Here is a 23,163-nt window from a genome sequence, read left to right as displayed (position 1 = left end):
GCCTCAGTGAATTGAATGTCAAGATAGACATTAATAAAACAATTAGTAGGCGTCAGTGGCCTCAGAAAATCACTTGTGAAGCCAAGGGTAGCTGTTAAATACAATGAATTAATAGGCGTCGGTGGCCTTAGTGAATTGCATGTCAAGATAGACATTAATCAAATAGTAAGTAGGCGTCAGTGGCCTCAATGAGTTGAATGTCAAGATAGACATTAATAGAATAATAAGTAGGCGTCAGTGGCCTCAATGAGTTGAATGTCAAGATAGACATTAATAAAATAATAAGTAGGCGTCAGTGGCCTCAATGAGTCACTTGTAAAGCCAAGGGTAGCTGTCAAATCCAATGAATTAATAGGCGTCGGTAGCCTTAGAGAATTGAATGTCAAGATAGACATTAATAAAACAATAATGATGCATACGTAAATGAAAATTGAAAAGAACGATTTACATAACCTGAATAAAATTTTGAAGAGGAGATGCGGCCAGGCAGACAGGCAACGACTCCGCAATACCAACAGGAACAGGACATCAGCAAGCGATGAAGTGATCAGGCCATGCGATGACAAGCATGGAAACGTCCACTACAGCAGGCGAATCCCCCAATGGAAAAGTAGGCTGGAGCAAGTAGAATTCCAAACGAATAATCCGATCTTCAAATTGTGGAATTTTTGGATTGATTTCCAAACAGTAGAGATGATGCACTTGAAAGTTTGAGGTTCACGAGGTGAAGCCAATTGTAGAAAAATGGCAACTGAAGCTTACATGAGGTTGTACTTTTAGACAAAGTTTATCCAATTTTAACAGAGTAATTGAGTGAAGAACTCGATGAATAATTGAATCACACTTATGAATTGCTTCTTCACATCCTAGGATACAGTACCTAAGTGATTTCTTGTAATATTGTAACTGGGATAAGTTCACAATCATTCAAGAATGTCTGATTTTTTATTTTATTATCTCGTATTTTCTTACATTTTTACATTCCTTCTTTGTAAATTCAAAATTAGATGTTAATAGGAATCCACCAATTTCATTTATTTTAGAAATAATTTAGTTTTCAGTAGCACTCGGCCCCTGCGCTCAGGTTTCTAACCTTTTCAGGGACTTTTCGTATTTAATAATAATACTATTTTACTTTTTTAAACTTTTATTTTGTTAATTGTCAATTTAATTTATGTAATTATGGACATTCATGTATGCATTGTATGAAGAAAAATCTGATGTGGTGCACTCATAGTCATCTGAGGTCTGCTATCTCTTCATAGTGAATCATTATTTAATAGAATCAACAGTTGCCAACAGTTTGCAATTGGATAATCACATTTTCTCGAATTTCGAGCTTATTTTTAATTTTAGGTGAAAATGTTACGAAACATTAATTGTAGAGATTCTCATGCTCAATCTTTTCCACTCGAAATTTTTCATTTAAATTATATCTGAAGCCTGATAATTGAGAATCTAAAATCAAACTTTGCATAGATGGGGCGGAGCTCCTGAAATTTTTACAGATATGGGACTTGTGACAGTTGATAGAGCTTATCGATAACTATTTCAGGTATGAATTTGATCAAAATCGTTGGAGCCGTTTTCGAGAAAATCGCGAAAAACCCTGTTTTTGACAACATTTTTGCCATTTAGCCGCCATCTTGAATCGCATTTGATTTTAATTGTTCGTGTCTGATCCTTATATTGTAAGGACCTTAAGTTCCAAATTTCAAGTCATTCCGTTAATTGGGAGATGAGATATCGTGTACACACACACACATACAGACCAATACCCAAAAACCACTTTTTTGGACTCAGGGGACCTTGAAACGAATAGAAATTTAGAAATTGGGGTACCTTAATTTTTTTCGGAAAGCAATACCTATGGTAATAGGGCAAGGAAAGTAAAAAATAAATGAACTATTGAAGAACCCCTTGGCAATTTTGAACAACCTTTGAACCCTTTCAATGCGGCTATAGATGTAGGCAAAAGTTTTATTAATATTCTAGCATAAAAACAATAAGCACTATACTTTTTCAACATGTTTATTCAGTAATAATCATAATGACAATGGAAGCGATATAATTGCAATAAATAATTTATCTCAAGTCTATTAATTAAAATCTTGAGGAATGTACAGATGGATCTTGTTTCGGATTAGAAAATAGAAGAAAGAAATAAAATAAAATCTTTCAATCTACTAAGGTTTCTTAGAAGAAATAGAAACTTTTAGATTTAGGAAATAATTTAGCTCTATCTATGATATACATATAGGTACTAACTTATGAGAAAGAAATTAGTAAGAATAAGAGTGTTGATGACTTAAAATTATTCAGTGTTTTATTATATAAATACATAGCCCGCATATCAATATATTATTGATCGCTAGAGGTGGTTTTTGTTCAAGGCCATTAAAAATTGAAGCTTTAACATCTTATGTTGAAAAGCTAACATCTAATGTTGAAAAGCTAACATCTTAAAATTAAAGCTAACATCTTATGTTAGCCGTTAACTTCTTAATGTTGGCAAATTGATTTTATAACAAATCAATAGCAGTGCTCTAACATTATATCCTTTGGCTCTTGAAGAGATCCAATACTTGGACACATTTTGCCCTGATTAAATAATAAGTTATAAATGTTATAATCAAGATATCTTTTCAAATGCTCGTTTTCTAAAACTAAAACATACATTGGATAATACAAGGTGATTATAGAATACACAGTTTCTATATATAAAGATCTGAAATAGCCTATATTTCTCCAGAGTTTGATAGAACTCATCAGGCAGGCTGATTAAGCTCCTCTTTAGGAGTAACATGCATTTCTCATTTTTCATCAAAAAGTAAATGTTTTTTAAATATTCGCGTAGGAATACACAGTGTCTATATGGACTACAACAAAGTTTAATAAACGATTCAATCAATAATTATTATGTGAATGTTATGTTATGCAAATCAGTATTGAGAATCAAAAGTGACATGATCGAGAAGTTATAACAGTTTTAGCAATCTTGACGCAATTCAAGCAATATTTTGTTCAGCATCTTCATTTTGGGAAAGCTTCATTTGTAATCTAATTAACTTACTTTCTCTCATATAAAACTTTTTCCAGAAAATCTACATACCATTTCCATTTAAGGCAATCTGAAGGACACGTGAGATACCTAATATTCCTAAGACACATTGTGGCATTGCTTTCTCCATTCTACATATACTGATATGTGTCATGTGGCCTTTATCACAACAAGGTGATAATAATCAACAGATTCACTGCGAGTTGATATAGGCCTACTTCTACTTTAAGCTTTCAAGCTATTTTTACTAGAGAGAGATAGGTAACGCCTATTGATAACGTCTTAAATGAGATGCTTAATTTAGATTCATTATGTTTCATAATTTAGGAAGATGAATCAAGATTCATTATCTCCATGACAGTGTGAGATCTTGCAGCTTTTTTATGTGTAGCCTACTGCAAATTGTTATCTCCTTGAAATGTTCACTCTTCTCTTTTAGGTTGGCTATACTGAATATTAGAACACAATGAAAAAACTGTCAAGTACCCTTTATTCCATTGCAACAAAAGTTTTGCAATGAAATACAATATTGATATCTTCTTGAAGACGCCAAATCTAGATTCATTATTATGTTTCCATAATTTAGGAATATATATCGAGATTCATTATTATGTTTCCATAATTTAGGAATAAAGTAATGCTGTAATAGCGATTATCATCCGAGCTGGTACAACCCTGCAATTATGGTAATGACAATACAATATTGTTAATACAATGGCAATACAATACAATATGTTATTGGCAATACAATGGTAATACAATACAATATTGATATCTTCTTGAAGACGCCAAATCTAGATTCATTATTATGTTTCCATAATTTAGGAATATATATCGAGATTCATTATTATGTTTCCATAATTTAGGAATATATATCGAGATTCATTCAATCGAATGAAGTGAAGGCCGTGAAGGGTGACTACCCAAGATGTATTGAATCGAGATGTATTCTTTCATCTTGCATCTTTCTCAGATGAAATTCATCCTTCAAAAGATGCTCGAAATTGATTTTCTCATAACGGTGTGAGATCCTGCATAGGCACTGAAGTTCCGCTTGTTTTCTTGCCGAAGCATCCCGTGGAGCAGCAGGTATCTCCCTCTCCGAAGTTCTCTCCGTCATCGAGCGATTGTGGCATTGGTTTGTTCATGGTTTCAGGCAGCAGTAGAGTGAGAGCGCCTGATACCAGCGCCACTGTCGCGAACACCACGGTGGGTACGCGGGGATCGAAAGAGTCCTGAAAAGTTGAATATGAAATTGAAATAAATATAATCATTTATTGTAAACTAGCAGGTAACCCGTGCTCCGCGAGGGTCTACTAAGAAATTTGACAAACTGTGAAAACTTATAGTAATGAAATCTTGAAGAATTGAGAATAGGCCTATAACTATCCTCGGTAAATTAAGAATCTATAAGCAAAATGTCAAGTTAATCAGTTTAGTAGTTCAGACGTAATGATGCGTCAATCGTGAATTTCCTATCCCCTACGTATGTATAAGCCAATATTTCAATTTCATTTATTGCCAATTAGAATATTAAAGCATTCTGGTTGGACACTTTCCTTGCGCTCTCAAAACAGCCAGAGTAATACCTATTTATAAATCAGGCCCCAAAGGCATATTCTCCAATTACAGACCTATTTCTTTGTTGGCAACATTATCTAAAATAATCGAAAAGTGTATAAAAATACAACTGACTAAGTATTTAAACGAGTACAATCTCATTTCCAACTCACAGTATGGTTTTCAAAAGTCCAAAAATACATCTGATACTCTTTTCAATATGTCTAGGGCTATCTCAAGTAGTATTAAATCAAGAAGAAAAGTACTGATAACCTTTTTGGACTTGGCAAAAGCCTTTGATACAGTTGACAGGAGAATTTTAATAAAAAAACTTGAATCATTGGGGATAAAAAATATCTCTCTCCGATGGTTTAAGAGTTACTTTCACAATCGACAGCAATCAGTTTGCATAAATGGTGAAAATAGTGATAAAGAGAATGTTGAGTATGGGGTAGTCCAGGGAAGCACCCTTGGGCCACTGCTATTCCTAATCTTTATCAACAATCTGTCAAAACTAGTAGTTGAAGGTGAGTTGTATCTGTTTGCTGATGACACAGCACTAGTGTCTACTGGGTGCACTTGGGAGGAGGCCTACATGAGTGCTTCAATTGATTTGTCAAACATAAAGAACTGGTTTGATCACAATAGCCTTACAGTAAATGTGGAAAAAACGAAGTTTATGCCAATAGTTACAAGAAATCAAGCTGATCCAGGCTCTCTAATACTAGCGATGCATTCTTGTAATAATCCCAGGTCTGCTGGATGTAATTATGTAGTATGATTGAGCGCGTTGATCATTACAAATACCTGGGCGTTGTCTTGGATTCCAAGATGAGCTGGGTACAACATGTCCAGTGTGCTAAGAATAGGCTCAGAAAGCTGCTTCACGCATTTTCAGAGCTTAGTAATGTTCTGAGTGTGGATCAGTGCAAAGTAGTTTACTTTGCCTATGTCCAATCTATAATACTATATGGAATTCTAGCTTGGGGAGGGGCTTCCTCCTCAGTCATTGAGCCTCTCGCAGTCACCCAAAGATCAATTATAAAAACAATTTTAAAGAGAGACTTTAGATACCCAACAATACAATTGTTTATCGAATTTCCCGTACTGAATTTTAGACAACTTTTTATTAAATCCTTGTTGATCCACATCAAAAAATACAAAACTGAACTTCTGGGAAAAACAGTTAACCATAGCTACTCAACTCGCCACAGATCCAATTACAGCTTTGAGATACCTCAGCTGACTCACGGCTCTGAATTGACAAATCCTTCATACCTGGCCCATATCTTGTACAGAAATGTGCCAGGGGTGATTAGGGAAGCAGAGGCATTTAGTTTGGTAGTGTTTAGGAAGAGGGTGGACAGGTGGCTGTACCAGATTGGTTGGGAAGCTTCAGAAGAACTACTTCAATCTCGTTATGCTTGGTAACCTACACGACTTCAAGGTTTCCAGACAATTGATTGGTATTTATTTTATCATTGATATAACCGATTTGACTGTTTTGCCTTTCTGGTTTATGCTTTTTTTTCATTCTCTCTTCTGAGAATTTCTGGAATCCCTGCCACTGCGGTCTTCAAAAACATATTGTTTTTTCTTCTTTATTTATTCTTTTAATCAATCAAGGTATTAAGTATACTTATTCCTACATACATATTCCTACATACATATTCCTACATACTCATTCTTAAATATACATCAGCACAATATATTATCTATTTTATAATCAGAATATTAATAATACATCCATAATATAAGTGTATTCTCTATTATTTACTTCTATGAGCAGATTAAGCTTATTATGTATAAAGTGGAACTCCCCCCCCCCTACACACAGATGGATAGTCTAGTAGGGGGATTCCAAAATATGTTGTATATTGTATTTCTTATTCGTGTATTATGTTTTTTGGAAATAAACTGAATTGAAAAAAGGACATTCATTCAAACATTCCCTTATTTTATTATAAATTATTGTATTATTATGTTTTTCTCATTTTATTTTTGTGTGTTATGAATAAATTGAATTGAATTGAACAGATTAATAAATTATAAAGCTCACAAAAACCTTTAAACTAATGTAGGTGAGAAAATACCAATTGATAATGATGGGAGTTGAAAAAAACAGGAAATGATTTAAAAAAAATTCTGTTAACTGATTTAATCAGTTTTTCGATGAATCTTAATCCTTGAATGGAAGTAGCTTTCTTTACTGATGCAAGGAAATTGAATAAAAGTCAATCGATAGAAGCTGTTTGACTTTTTGTTGATTCTTACGTCTCATAAGCATGAAATTAATCATCATTCTATCATAATCATAATCACGTCCCTTGTATCCCACCATGAGAGATATATTGAAATATTTTTCAAATTATTTCAGTTCGATTAGGCCGATGAAAATCATACTTTGAATGGAAGTAGCTTTTTAACTGATGGAAGAGAAGGAAAGGATGGAAGGATGCTACTTTACTGAAGGAAGGTACCGTATTGAATAAATACTTCAGCGATAGAAACTGTTCCACTTCCTGTTAATTATTACCTCTTGTATTTCTAAGACTATTAGAAACTATACTTACTATTTTACTGTAATCGATATTAGCTTGAGTAAATAATTAAATAATGTGCGACGTACCATGAGTGATATGAGGGGAGTGAGTGTAGCGCTGAAGCGGGCACACATGCTGCCCACACCCATGGCTGTGTTCCTGATCACAGTGGGAAACAGCTCTGCACTGTAGTTGTAGATTATTGCAAACGAGGCCGATATACAGAACTTGCCGAAGAACACCACTGCTGTTGCCAACATACTACCCAAGTCGGAAACTGTCAACAGACGTTGAAGGAAATGATGTACAAAAACAATATTCCCACAACTTGAATTAATGAGAAAACCTGATATCACAAGTTCATGTACAGAATAAATATTTCCTACTATATTTCCCATATAAATTGAATTGAATTTATTGCCAAAAATCACATACAAATACTTGTACAATACAATCACTAAAGTATGCAATATACAATTACCTACAAATAGACATTGATTGTAACTTGCACAACAATAATTATCAATGTAATATTCGGCATAAGAGTCCTTGTGCCGGAAGTGAGTTGCGGTTAACTTATTCTGCTTCAATTCTAGTCAAGTAAGAAGAGATATACAAATTAAATAGAGCTAAAGAAAGTATTACACCAATATACAAAAGTCTCAAAGGCTCAGAAAAAAATTAAAAACTTAAGAAAAGTACAAACTATATGACAAAGTAGTATCCAATTAACCACTGTGACGTCTTGAGGCCATCATGGCAATGAATCTTTCACAAAGGGAATACATAAAACAATACAATAAAAATAATCCTGTAAGATGATGTGGGAACATTTACAATACCTGGTTCAAGAACGTTAAAATAGAAAAACCATTGCTTAATGTTTTTAGTAACAATGCTTGTTGGATACAATATTATACTTTATACAACTAGTTTAAAGAATATGTTATGCTCAATCCAATAATCTATGCTTTTGCTCAAATTACGTGTCATTTTTTTATCTATAAAATCGTTTTAATTTCGGTTAATTCCGTTTCGAATACTTTGTTAAACAAGAACTTACTTTTTTATCAAGGGAAAATAAAAAATTAAATTGGCATTTTAAACTCTTCATTTGAAAATGTAGAGAAATTCCGTGTAGATGTATCTCGGCACAGAGCTCGATGTGGGTAACAACTTCAGCAGTGAAATTAGAAGAAGAATCTATTGAACAAGGCAGCAGAACATATTACGCAAGCAAAAATATAATGGAATCTAGACTTATATCAAAGTTTTTTGTGTAGTTGAGAAGTTGATATTGTGGTAATTATTCAAATTGAATGAAAAAGACTAAGACATTGTCAAAGAACCACAGATTTATTGATACTTAGAAAGACCGGTTTCGGTTATTACACCATTGTCAATCTCTGATAAACTGATCAGAGTCTAAGTGGTCAGATCTAAGTTTATCAGATATTGACAATGGTGAAATCTCTGATAAACTGATCAGAGTCTAAGTGGTCAGATCAAAGTTTATCAGAGATTGACGATGGTGTAATAACTGAAGCCGGTCTTTCTATGTATCAATAAATCTGTGATTTTTTGACAATATCTTAGTCTTTTTCATTCATATCAAAGTGTACTAAAATGAAAATTGACTAAACTCTGACACATGAAGGCTGTGAAGCATGGGTTCTTAGTTCTTAGAACATTAATGCATTCTATTGAGGATCTCTGAAAGGAAAATGACTGAAAAGAATACATGGTTCAATATTTATGAAGAAGGAGAATGAGGAATAAGAAACAATGCAGAAGTCAATACCAATTTGCAAAGGAGGGATGCAGTAAGGTATATAAAGTCTTGAAGATTAGCTGGCTGGGCCATGTAAAACGAATGGAGTAGAACAGAACACAGAGACAGATTCTTGTTGGACGAATGGAAGGAACCAGGAGAAGAGGTCGCCCCAGAACTCGCTGGCTTCAAGATGTGGAGAGAGATCTGACGTGCTTGGGAGTGAAAAAGTGGAGGAGGCGAGCTAGTGCTCGAGATGAATAAGAATATTTTTATTGCCGTTAAACAAACTTAATTGTAATAGGCTACGTCGAATGATAGAGATGATTACAGGCGAATTGTTGAGGAGGACAAGGTCCACGTGGGACTGTAGCACTTTAAAAATATTTCAATTCAATTTTTCCACAGACTCTGGTAGAAGTACTCTCTTATACATACTCTCTCAGGTAGCACAAAATGTTTTTTCAACGTTAAAATTTGGTTGTTACGGTTGAATAGCCGTTGGAGGTTGAATTTATCAATGTTATATTTCAACCACTTTTCAATGGGTTTTATTCATCGTTACAATCATTATTCTTTATGGATAGTTTCGACATCATCCTCGTTCTCAATGTGTTTCCAACCACGTTCCAATGTTTACTCAACAGACTTTCAGCTTTGAAAATTACACTGATTCGGCATAGACATTTTTTTTCTTTTTTCCAACGTTAAGGTATAACGTGTTTTAAACATTATTTCAACGTTCTTGTGTTACAGTGGCTAGATATAGGCCTACAACATACAATACGGAACCTCTACGGAACCCAATACGGTACCTCTCGGAATGAGCGCTGCGGCCATGCAAGCTAGTCCTCCAAGCAGCATGAATGTGGAAGTGAGACACCTTCGCCCTGTCCGATCTAGCAGGGCGGTCGACACGAAGTAGCTGGGAATCTCCACGAGACCCAGGATAAACAGCACCAGGTAAGGGTTGCCGAACAGTTTGCCCGCGTTCAGCGATAGGCCGTAGTATACGAGGCTGTTTGCGAACCTGGAGAAGAAAAGATGTCTTAAGAAATATACCGATCGGTATTGACTATTCACTATAAATTACATCCACTTGAATTCAAACTTCACTGCAAAAAATAAAACCCAACGAAAACATTGCAGATTGACAACCATTCATCTATCATATTCTTTTGAAGAGAAGCTTCTATTTAGTTTCAGAAACATTATCCACATTTTTTAATGACAAAAATACACATTGGAAGAAAAACAGGCTCTCACTATTTTCAAATTAATTTTGAAAAATATACTTCAATTTTCTCAGGTCTTTTTTCCAAATTTTTGTTCATGCTTAAAGTTTTTCCACTCAAAGAATACTGCGGAAGAAATAAATTATGAATATATTATTTTGAAATTTGGAGGATTGAAGATAAAGCCAAATAACACAAATCAATTCCAAAGCTCAACTAAAATATTAAAATAAATTACAAAGTTTCACTAAAATATTTGAATAAATATGAAAATTCAGATAGAGTTGAAAATAGTCCGAAAAAATAATTTATTCCCCCCCCCAGAAAAAAACAGGATACAGAAGAGAAAACTGAAAGATATATGATAGAAATACAGAGCATATGCATATTACGATGAATTATTCAGTATTATTATTAATCTTTGTATAAAAAACATAACTACTTTGAATTTTCATTAAAAAACTGTCATTTTACATACGCCTACAATGACTATTATTTTTGGTGAAATAAGAAATTAATTAACTTAGAGTTATATCTAACAAAGTAAAGAAGTGATTGGTACAATGTGAAATTGATAATAATTTAGAAAGCAGAAGACATGCTGAATATCTTGGCATCTGAGAAGTTTAGTTTTCATCATTTATCTATCTCATTTAATGAGAAAAACCTAGTGGAAGAAAAATCAGGCATAGCCCTTACTATTTCTTAAACAATTTTGAAAAATATAGTCAAAATTTCTGTTTAAGTCGGAGGTTTTCGCACTCCAAGAATAATACAGAAGAAATTAATCATGAGACAAAAGTAATCTTCCCTCACTTTCTGATCCTGTTATTATGGAAGGCCAACTCGAAGATGTTCCCTCTCTTCAATTTCAATATTCATTTTTGCCTTCGCTTTATTTTATAAAATTAAGATTAATTAGAATTCAGGCATATTTCTATTTGTTCTTCAATACCTTTGTTTCTCACATTATTTGCACCTTTTCTTTGTAATATATTTTTGAAGATAATAAATTATAGAGATTCTCTAGAAATACATACCAATTCAATCCAGTATTCAACGACTTGAGACGTAGCTTGGGTGTGCGGAACATGTCTAAAACACTGTATGTCTGCTGCTCTTGGTTTACATTCGCGTATTTCCTGCCTGACAAAAACTTTGTTTTGTCCAGTTCCGTGTCGACTCCACCATTAATCTTGATTGCTTTCTCTATTATCGTCACAGCTTCCAAGTACCTCCCCTGTGACCATAGCCATCTGGGGGACTCGTCAATTAGCCTGTGGAAAATTGATTAATGTTCTAGGATATAAAATGGCCTTTAATTTTGTTTACCAAATGATTATCCAATCGAGTAGAACAGTAGTTCCTTTCCATTTGAGTTCTATTATAGATTTTAATAATCTATAATTTTACACCCCGACACATATTATTATAGTGTGGTATCATAATTAGAACTAAGTTTAGTATTAGCAACTTTTGTATGTATAACATAATAATTATGTATATGTTTTGTCAATCTTATGATCTCTTCCAAAGAATAAGTACATCACCCGGCTAAGACAGTAATAATAGATAATAGTTGACAGTAATCACCTTGAGCAAACAAAAATCAGCTTGAAATTTGGAACATGAACTCCCTATACCATGAGATATCTTCTTATGCTATCTTCCCTCTATGATACAACACTAAATCTATCAACTTTAGTGGGGTCCACATTATAATGGCAGTATTTGATCAATATTGCTATCATTTGGAAACTACGCCCAGCTATAGTGGATATAAACCACTATATAGGCAGTCACTCTTTCTAACCACATGCAGGAAACTTTAATCAACTAGAGCAATATAGGCTGTATTGAATTTCTTAATAATAATAGATGGTATAAAAAGTAACAAAAATGATTAACATTGAAGTAGGCCTAGTGCCTACAGGGTTAACTTCCTCCTATTAAAACTAATCTAAGGCTTAAACCTAGAGACTATTTTTAACTTTGAAGGTTAATAGTTTGAATAACTTGAATCCTTTCGGTTTTAATACCTTATATTCAATGATGATTTTAAATTATAATTATCTGTAGTTTTCTGCTATTCAAGTCCCTACGCACTAGACCATACACTGTCTATAATGAGGTCCACGTTATAATGACAGTATTTGATCAACTTCGGTTTTGCTATCCTTGACTATCATTCGACAAAGCCGATGGTACTATCCTTTTCTAGGTCCACAACGATGACAATTATGTTTTTGACGGTGTAGAAATATAATTAGTCAATGCAGAGAATTGGCATCGCTATTCTTCTATCTTTATCCACTGCCATTATAACATGAACCACACTATAGCTCATAATTATCATTGTGTTATTTTCTCATCCCTTTAATTTTCATCATTGTGTTAGTCTCTCATTCCTTATATTATTTTTTGACTCATACAATATTAAGGAAATATAAGATAATTTTTGAACAATGTAAAAATATAATTAATTGACAAAATATTCAATATCAATTATTCATTCATTGAAAAATATTTTTTTCGACAAATAAATTATAATTGATAATTTTTAACAAGAGTATAACAGTTAATATTACATCAGATATCCTTTATAATAGGCATTGGCAAGGCAGAAAATCAGCAACTCTGTTCTCCTATCTTTCTCCACTACCATTATAATACTGATAATGCTGACCTTACTGTATCACCACAATATACTACTACTGCGTTATGCGGCCCTGGTAGTTGGAACAGCAGAGAAGATGTACTGTTTGCTTCGCTGAACGACCTACGAAGGGGGTCTTTCGATTTATACTGCTCAGTTATGTGGAGGAGCCGTGGTCTAGTGGTCTAGACGCTGGCCTTGTAAACCAGTGGCCTCTCCTGTCTCTATCCACTGCCATTTCAACGTGGACCTCACTATAGTCTGTATAAAATAAGTTGAGACTTGGATCTCCATCCGAAGAAACTACAGGCACAGACAAAATAAGTAATAATTATTAATTATTCTACTTCCTCAATGCTACAGGGTTGCCATGTGGTCTATAGTCCCTATTTGAAAAGCACTATATATTATTTGTGGAAATATGTAAGGCAAATAAGGGAACCAATTTTGAATTTGCTATCAATTATAGCTTACCACCAATGCCCGACCAACATAAGGCTGTGTAGTCCGTAAACAACTTGGAGAATCACCCTGTCGGGTATCAGGGCTCCCCACAGAGCTACAAGCATCACTCCTAGGGCAAACATGCCCTGGAACGTCAATCCAACCGCGGTACGCTTTGATGGGCCCACGATTTCCATGGCTAAATCGAATCAAAAGAGAAACATCAATCAAATCAGTCGAGCAAGTTTATTTGTCTATTCCACAATGTTGTACAATACACAAAACATTTTACTGCTGTGTGTTCACGATTAGGCTCTTTGCGAGTATGAATTAGTTCAGCTTATTACTGTCTTCCATTGACTTTTATAAAACTTTTCAATAAAACAGTATTCTATTCATTCATCTATTTATTATTTATTTAGGAGACCACTATTCAGGAGAACTATTTAGGAGAACCAGAACAGGACAACTATTTAGGAGACATCTATTTATTATTATTTATTCATGGAGACAATAGGTGGAAATTCATTTTGCTTCCTTCACACAATACAATAATTTGTACAGGAACTAGAACAGGACAACTATTTATTAGACATCTATTTATATATGGAGACAATAGGTGGAAATTCATTTTGCAATGAATTCATTTTGCAAATTCATTCACAATACAATAATTTGTACGAGAACTAGAACAGGACAACTATTTATTAGACATCTATTTATATATGGAGACAATAGGTGGAAATTCATTTTGCTTCCTTCACACAATACAATAATTTTATTTATTTATTTATTATTTATTTATTTATTTATTTATTTATTTATTTATTTATTTATTTATTATTTATTTATTTATTTATTTATTTATTTATTTATTTTTTATTTATTTATTTATTTATTTTTTATTTATTTATTTATTTATTTATTTATTTATTTATTTATTTATTATTTATTTATTTATTTATTTATTTATTTATTTATTTATTTATTTATTTATTTATTTATCACATTGTGTACAAATTCTTAACATGAGAGAAGGCACAACAGGCTCATGCCCAAAACTATCCCATTTCCAATTTATACTACACTTTCCAAATAAAAATGTTGGTTATGTCACTTTCACTTTTCAAAAAACAATTTACGCTCTTCTATACTCAGATAAACAAGTGAATTTTGAATCAAATATGTACTATTAGGGTCTAAAATCAAAAAATCTAGAACCGTAACTGGTAGTAATTATTCAAAAAGTCTGAATTTTGAATGAAACTGGAAATTTTTGAGCTGAAAACTTCACACTTAACAGAAAAATATTTTCAATAATATTCAACATTATTTTTATTTTTCAAGACGCCAATATTCCAGTAATTATCACATATCAATTACTTTATATTTAAATTTCTACAGGGCTACATGATGATTATTTTATTAATAGCAGAATTTAGGCTATTATAGTGAGGTCCACGTTATAATGGCAGTGTGTGATTTGCAATGGTGTTGCTATCCTTGTCCATCGTTCAACAAAGCAGATGGTGCTATCTCTTTCACGCATTGCGATGTTGCCACATCGTTTATCAACAATGTAGAAATTCAACCAATTTGCAAAATATTTAATCTCAATCATGAAAATTTATTATAACATCTTAAAATACATTTTCTTGACAAATAAAATATGATTAGCTATTTTCAGCAATAATGAACAGTTGAATTCATCAGATATACTAGTATCAGCTGTTGGGGTGGCAAGGCTGATGAGATCTGGCAACCCTTTTCTCCTATCTTCCTACACTGCTATTATAACGTGGACCTCACTATAGTAGCCTATGCTTTATTCCATGAATACAGCACCAGAATAACATCAACCAACAATATAATTATGTCTTGTAATAATAAAGGGTACTGTATGGTAAATATATATAAAAAAGTAAATCATTCCAATTATTTTTCCAATTATTACGTATATCTAGTGTCCTATCGATTGTTCAAATCTATACTGTGTAAGAGCCGAGCCACACGAGGCGTTTTCAGACGAGTCGGCAGGGAAGGAAGCTCTCCAATTGGCTGATTCTCGACCAGCCATCTTCCCGAATCAGCTGAATCCCGAAACCAAAAAATTGACAACTTTTGATGCTCTACATTGTTTGACAACAGATACTTGTTTTCTATAAAAAAATTGACAAATAAATTGTTGAAAGCTATTTCTAGACAATTTTTTTGACAACTTTGATGTAATCGCAGCTGTAGATCTTTGACAAAATTGAATAGTATACTTTATTGTGAGAGATAAAATGAGATTTTGTTTAATGTGCTCACCTATGACAAATCCAGTAATGTAAGACCCAGCTGATCCAAAAAGACCATAGAAGAACATGACCACCAAGTAGCTGTAGAATTCCGGAACAAACGCGACGCCAACTCCAAACAGAAGCTGGAAAATAGCTGATATGTAGAATATTATTTTGCGCCCATATCTATAACAGAAGTTTTTTAGAAACATGAAGCATGAAACTAGATTGCATTGCAGTCAATACAGAATCTTCCCAACACTTATATTAGTGTGCATGAACATATATTTTTTCATATTTTTATTAATTGGCAATATTTATCACAATGAAGTTTGAAAACAACAGGCTTCAACCTAAAAATCTTCCAATTGCAAATTTGAACTGAACAGTTTGGAGTTAATGATAGCATACTTATGGAAATATTGTGAAAATATCAATATTTTGAATGATTCGGCTTGTCAATTTGACAACGTTTTGTTATCATCCTTTATTACTTCTCATAAGTGGAGGAATTGAATTTATTATTGTAACTCAAATAATAGTAAAATAGGATCTTAATGGATAAGTAGGCCTAATAATGTAATGATTTAGGGACAAGAGCATGATTAAAAAACACATTTTGAAGATTAATGGAATACAGTACTTTTGGGGATGGTCAGCATCTCAGGAGATTGAGGTGCCTCAAGTAGTCTATTCATTAAAAGGCGAAAAAGTTCCTGGGGAGCAGAGCCACTACCTCCGTAAACAAAGCCGTGTAGTGCATTATTCATGTGACGTCAGCACAGGTAGGGCTCCTACACCAATAAAAATTCGTTGACTTCAGCTGATCTATATCAGCTAGTGTTTCTATTGGTGTAGGAGCCCTTCCTGTGCTGACGTCACACGAATGCACTACGGCTTTGTTTACGGAGGTAGTGGCTGAGCCGGAGGGAGAATATGTTTTCACAAAATCCACCTATAGCATGTGAATAAAAGGCTAAGGGGCGTGGCTACCATCAAATCGATGGAGTGGGGGGAGCTCCAAATCGGCGACCTGTCAAATGATAATTTATTGTACTTCAAAGTCCAACAAGTGTACAAAATGAAGAAGTCAATCCACCAAAAAAGTACAAAATCGTTCTGATTCAAAAATAAAAATTGATTTTTAAGAATATTGAAACCGGAGGAAATTCACAGATCAAGTGACCATAGCAACCTATGAGGGTTCGATCAGGTGGGGAAACACACATGCTAGAGGAAAAAGGGCAGGAGACGGAAATCTAATCTTAAAAAAGAATAATGAAAATCCGTATTTCAATCATTTTTCCCCAACTCTATTTTTTCTACCAAATACTCATTTTTTGAAGTCAACAATGACTTTGAAATTTAGCAAATAGTTTGCACAATGTTCAGTTGATATACGTTGATTCATTGAAGTTATTACATTCGAACATAATTATGGTAGCAATTATAATTATTAGTGTAGATATTCATTATTAGTGTAAATTAGTGTATTTTAATTATTGATAATAATTAGTGTAGAAGTAGAATTCACAACTATATTGCACCGTAAATTGTATAGCATGATAAAGAAACATTCATACCAGTATCAAGAAGATAGTCTATCATTATTGTATACTTCCAAAATTACAATTAAAATAGCTTACTGATTGATGAAACAAATAAGAGAACTTGAATGATAAGACGTCTTTGAGACATGAAACTTACCTAATCAAATATTCTTCATTATTATTTGGTGATCTCGAAACCAAAATGTGTTCATGAAAGCAATACCCCTGTATACTCAGTGTCCACTTTCCTTTTTATATAGCGATACTGGTTATTGTAACATAATAAAGATTATCAAGTACCTTTATTTTATTACAACACAACTATGTTGAACTCTTCAAGAGCTATTTTCAAGTGTGAATCACTTACATATTACATAATAATTTTCATCTGCACTTGCAAATGGCTCTTAAAGAGTTAAAACTAGTTTGTTATAATAAAATAGAGGGAATTTGATAATTTTTATTGTACTCATACTTAATTATATTTTTATTAGAATGAATAAAGTGACTTACTTATCAGCCATGCTCCCCAGAGTGACTGCTCCGGTGAAGACTCCGAACATGTAGGAAGACTGTGTCACTGCGCTCTTCCACCGATTTGCGCAAACAAAATTCCACTGGAATAGAGAAAATGTTGAGAAATATTGTGGACTACTTTCAGAACCGCATTGGATAACAACGATACCCTACCCTACTCCTCTCCAGAAATTTTTGGAGTTAGAGAAACCTCAATAAAGGTATTTTACTTATTAACAGAATTCAAGCAAACAAAGTTCCACTGGAGTAGAAACAAAATGTTGAGACATAATTATAGATTAGCTTACTCTCAGAACACCATTGGATTACAATGATACCCTACCGTACTCCTCTCTAGAAAGTTTTGGAGGAAATATTATTATGTTTGATACTAATTTAATTTGATACTCTTTCAATGATATCATATGGCTCTAAATAATTATGTCAAATTACGCAAAAATGTTCCAATTAATGGTGATTTGAGTGTAATATTTTTGTTTTTTATTTTGTTTTTAACCATCAAAATTTAAAATTCTTAGTTTTCGTTGTTTTTTTTTAGTGAAAATGGACTAAATTTTAGAAAAGTGAAACCATAACCCTATCTTGGACTTTTAAAATGTTATCTAAATTGGGAGAAAAATGGTACAAGGAGTATCCTTAGTTTTTCTCTCCCAATCAGTGCTACTTTGTAAAAATTATAAATAAATAAATAAAAAATAAAATGTTGAGAAGTTATAAAATATTATGTTGGAGGAAATAATATGTTGATAAATATTATAGAATACTCTCAGAACACCATTGGATTACAACAATCTACCGTACTCCTCTCCAGAAAGCTTTGGAGTTGGAGTCTCAATAAAGGTATTTCACTCATCAACAGATTCAAAGAGTGCAGTGAGGCTGATTGAAGTTTGATTAGCATAGATCCCATTAGCTTATGTTTGTTTTGTATTACTCTGTATAACAAAGTCATAATAGCTCATTTCTATTACCAGACGTTACTAATACAGGGCTACTAAAATTATTGAAACATTAAATATACTCTTTGTGTAGTTGTGATTCAAAAATATGAAAAAAGAATACTTGATAATAATGTTATTGTGTTTTAATTATTTCTATTTTTCAAGTTCATTTCCACTATCCCAATAGATTTACTGCAGTATTCATTTATTCATATTTCAATACTGTATCATCGAAATTATATGAAAGGAACTATCATTATTTTTTTCATTTATTTATTCAACTTATATTCCATTTTCCATAGTACACAAATCATATACATGATCAGAAAAGGACCAACAGGCCTAGCTCAAAACTGTTCCTTTAACGAATTTTCATAGAATTATCTCGAATAAATTCAGATACTAATGCATATTGAAAATCAGAATAAGAATCAATATTACCTAATAATTAAATATTTCAAATTGGACTGATTGAGTTTGTTTATTCATATTCGAAGTATGAGGAGAGTTAAAATTTAAAAGTAAGTCCATTTTATTTATCTTAAAAAGCTTATGCTCACCTCCATTCCTCTAGATGACTTGTAATAAGTGGTGTCATACATCCATTTGCTGCAGCTCTCCGTTTCATTGGTGTTGTAGTCGATATAGTGGCATGGATCTTGATTTCCATTTGACAGTGTTGGTATCCATAAGGCAAAAAGGTCGCTATTATCAAAATAATTTGTGCTATTCTCATCCAGATCTGGGATCGCACATCTGAAAATGAAATATAGGCCTACCTACAGTATTTGAAGAACTGGAATTCAAGATTTGTCCTAATTCAAGATTTTAAAGAGTTATTTGAGTTATATCGTGTTCATATCATGGTCTCTTCTGGATAGATCACTGAAAATGATAACTTAGGGCATTGAAACTTGGCTCAAATAAATTAAGTGGAACTGACAATATCGTTTTTATTTGAACTTTATATAGAACAATTCCACAATATCTCTGTTTATAGTGTGAATGCTGTGAATCCATTTATACTCAGATAGAAAAAGAACAATACCGGGCCGTAATGTGATATAATAATATTATGATAAATATGTATTGATGGAATTCTGCTAAATTATAATAGTTATTTATGAATAAATAAAGAGGGTTAGAGTTACTCAAATGAATTGCAATCTTAGATTTGTGAGGTTTTATAAGCCATGATAATTTTCCATGAGTATCCAGTAGCTGTACAAACCTGATGAGCCACGTATGATCCACAAATTATTAACTATGTTGAAGTTCTGACACTGTGTTACCTGTAAATATTTGAAAAAACACTTACTTTTGTTGGAGTATTGAGGAATGCATTTCACTCCTGAAAAGGAGCTTCATCAGCCTGACACCAGGGGCGCATGCTCTTATGGGTTGGACTGTTTGGCCAAAATGTGGGAAAATATTACATTCGATTTGAAGTTTATTTGATCATTTATTAAATTGGATTTATCATTTTTGAGGTATTTGAAAATTTCGTATTGTTCTAGTGTGTTGAGTCTCTGGCTTTTTTGAAGAATGTGTAGGATTTCAATGTCTGTCTGTATGTTTTGTGAGTGTGTCCTGTGGCTATTAAATGTTCTGCATATGTGGATTCTGAATTTGAATTTAATTCTTTTATGTACTCATTGTATCTTATTTTGAAGCTACGGCCGGTCTGTCCAATATAGAATTTCGAGCATGAATTACATTTTAGTTTATAAAACGGTGTTTTTTCAAATCTTCCGTATTTTTAGTTGGGTTTTCAAGTTGTTGTTGGTTCTAAATGCTGTTTTGTAGCCTTATTTTTTAATATGTTTGCTATGGATTGTTATTTCAAATATTTACAAGTAGATAGTTGATTCAAATATTTAAAAGTAACACAGTATCAGAACTTCAACAAAGTTATTATATAGTGTTTCGTCATGGAAAGCAACTTAATTTCACAAATTTTCGTGGCTGGAGCTCAAGGCTTCTTCTTCCAGTCACGCCAAAAACTATTGTAATTTAATGAATATCATGTTTGTAAAAATATTTTTTGTATTTGGAAATAAATTCATTTCATTTCATTTCAATTTCAAATTATTTTTGTGATTCGCTTAACAAGAAATAATATTATGATCAGGAGATCGCGACAATGCTGGAGACTGTTCAAATTATTATATTGTTCAAAGATACGAGTAGAAATAAAAAAGGACGAATTTTTTAACTATGCAACTGAAATTAAATTGCAATACCGAATCAATTATTTTCATTGACCAAATTTATTGGATCATGAAAATGAAAATACTGTCTATTGAAACTTGAACAGTCTCCAATATGAATAATATGAATGAATAAGTTATCAAACTACTCATTCAAGTGTTTTTTAAATAAAATATATAGTCCCTATAATCTTCATCTAAGAACTGAAGATTACTTATTATTCTAGAAATTATATCTAATACAGCGCGCTATAAACCTTCTCCATAAATACAAATTATATACTCAGACGGTCCGAAAATTTCTGAGATATTTCTTCACCATAATATTGAATAATTATATGTTTTTCTGTTCTGTACGGTAGTAATTGATCACTTAATCATTTATCGAAAAAAAGAAAAGTTTCCTTTAGACTATACCTGTGCTCAGGTACAGCAGCCACGGTAACAACAGACAACATGTGTAGACCTGCTGTTGTTGCCCCCAAAATTAGCAGCAGAAATTGTCGCCATTGATACGATCCAAATTCACCTAAAAAATAAACTTTCAGTATAGAGACCCAAATATTTAGTAATAAATAGTTACAGTTATTTTTAGTACCTAATCATTTCAAGGCCTGAAGTAGGTATATACAAACCAATTTCTACAGATGTGAAAATTCTCCATCACTGACAACCACGTTCAGGAGCGGAGATCAATTATCAGCTTAAAATTTCAATGGTAACATGGTACTGATACAAAATTAACATTAAATAATTAGAATTCCTGTCTCCACTCCAAATTATTGTTGTTCATAATGACTAAGGAAAACTTGCAGGGTAAGTACATTCAAGGTGAATTTTTATGCGCATCAATCAGTCAATAAACAACAATATTGCTGATAATACTAAAGGTAGTTATTAATAACAGAGCTATCGTCTAAGCACATACTTTGGTCGCTTTGTGTAGGAATTTTGTTAGATTGGGTATCCTTCAGTAGATAACTTACCGTTACAATAGTATTTCACTGTTATTTTGCAATAGTTCATTATTGCAAAGTGATTATTCCAATCCTTGCTTGACGTTCATTTCTCAAGAGTATATTTTAGAGAATAAATTGTATTCCAGGTACATTGATTTTAGAGAATTATAAATATGAGCTCTAATAACATATAGCGAATATATTTCTCATAATATACCGTAGGTATTAATTCAGAAGACTTTACATACTTTAGTACCTACTATGTAGTATTAAAGTGGGTATTAGGTAGTTTATCAGATTAAGTAAACTACCTTTTATCTATAGAATAGAATAATTATTGTACCCTTTAAAATTAATAGAATAATAAAACAAGAATACAAATTGTTTTATTACTTTTTTAATTTTAAAGGGTACTTTAATTCTATTCTATAAATAGAAGAAAATAGCCCTGAATTCATACATTTTAAAAAATATGGAACTACCTTTTATCTATTTTTTTTTAAGATTTCGTCTTGGAGACTCCAGGAGGGAGTATAAGACAAGTCATTCTTATGAATACTCAATTCCATGCAGTACAGAACAGTCAAAGTGTATAAATCACCAATCCATACGGAATAGTCAAGTGAACATATAAGTCGATAATACAGCCCTACTCTAGTTACTCGTTATATTTCAATTCTTTGAAGCTAGTTCAATCTGAGAGGAACTCTTGTAAGCTATAAAAAGCTGCATTAATTAAATACTTTTTCAATTTGTTTTTAAATGTCTGGGTATTTTCAATTCTTTTCAGCATGAGCGGTAGCTTGTTATAGAATAATCTACCAGTATAGCTTGGTGTGATATCGATAAAATAGAGTGAGTCAACTAGCGGAGAGACTATGTTACATAATGTTTCAAGAATCATGACTTTCTTGAAATAATGTCATAAACCTATTATATGTTGGCATATCACACATCATGCCATGCAGCATGCATGAAAGTTCCACTAGTGATGGCTATTTCATCATCGTATCTCTTGACAAATCGCTATCTTGCCTGAGTTTCTGTCTGCCCTGCAAAAGCTCACAATACATGTTGACATATTGTTTTTAGTCATGAGATACTAGTGAAAGTTCTAGTTTTATTATAGCATACTAGTTTCTCTAGTTTTGTGTACCTATATCTGAGAGCTAAAACTAATAAAAGTGAATGAGCTATTTTTCGAAAAAACTTCTGAGGACGTAAATATAAAATAATTTGCCACATTCATCCGATCATTGCATATTTTATTTATATAATTAGAGTAAATTCCTACAGTCTGATGATGACTGACAACAGGTCGAAACGATCGTCACTACCAATGTAAGTGCATTTTCACTCCATAAGTGATTTTAAAATTCAAGTTTAATTTTAATAGTGAAAAAGTATGGATATG

At 32.6% G+C, this 23,163-nt stretch overlaps 1 protein-coding gene across 1 annotated transcript in view; it reads right to left on the bottom strand.

The window, feature by feature from the left end:
• Positions 1-2,602: 2,602 nt before the first annotated feature.
• The window catches only part of LOC111055011 (organic cation transporter protein), a 32,606-nt gene continuing 12,045 nt past the window's right edge, over positions 2,603-23,163 (bottom strand). Inside the window, exons 2-10 of the mRNA XM_022342152.2 lie at positions 21,208-21,319; positions 19,141-19,336; positions 17,616-17,719; positions 15,581-15,738; positions 13,301-13,469; positions 11,211-11,447; positions 9,751-9,965; positions 7,251-7,441; positions 2,603-4,296 (exon numbers count right to left, since the gene is read on the bottom strand). Of these exons, the coding sequence (XP_022197844.2) occupies positions 4,075-4,296; positions 7,251-7,441; positions 9,751-9,965; positions 11,211-11,447; positions 13,301-13,469; positions 15,581-15,738; positions 17,616-17,719; positions 19,141-19,336; positions 21,208-21,319 (1,604 nt within the window). The 3' untranslated portion in view covers positions 2,603-4,074. The remainder of the gene's footprint in view (positions 4,297-7,250; positions 7,442-9,750; positions 9,966-11,210; positions 11,448-13,300; positions 13,470-15,580; positions 15,739-17,615; positions 17,720-19,140; positions 19,337-21,207; positions 21,320-23,163) is intronic.

The sequence above is a fragment of the Nilaparvata lugens genome, chromosome 7, assembly GCF_014356525.2.
Source record: "Nilaparvata lugens isolate BPH chromosome 7, ASM1435652v1, whole genome shotgun sequence".
Taxonomy (NCBI): domain Eukaryota; kingdom Metazoa; phylum Arthropoda; class Insecta; order Hemiptera; family Delphacidae; genus Nilaparvata; species Nilaparvata lugens.
The sequence above is the reverse complement of the archived record's forward strand: the minus strand, read 5'-3'. Positions and strand labels throughout refer to the sequence as shown.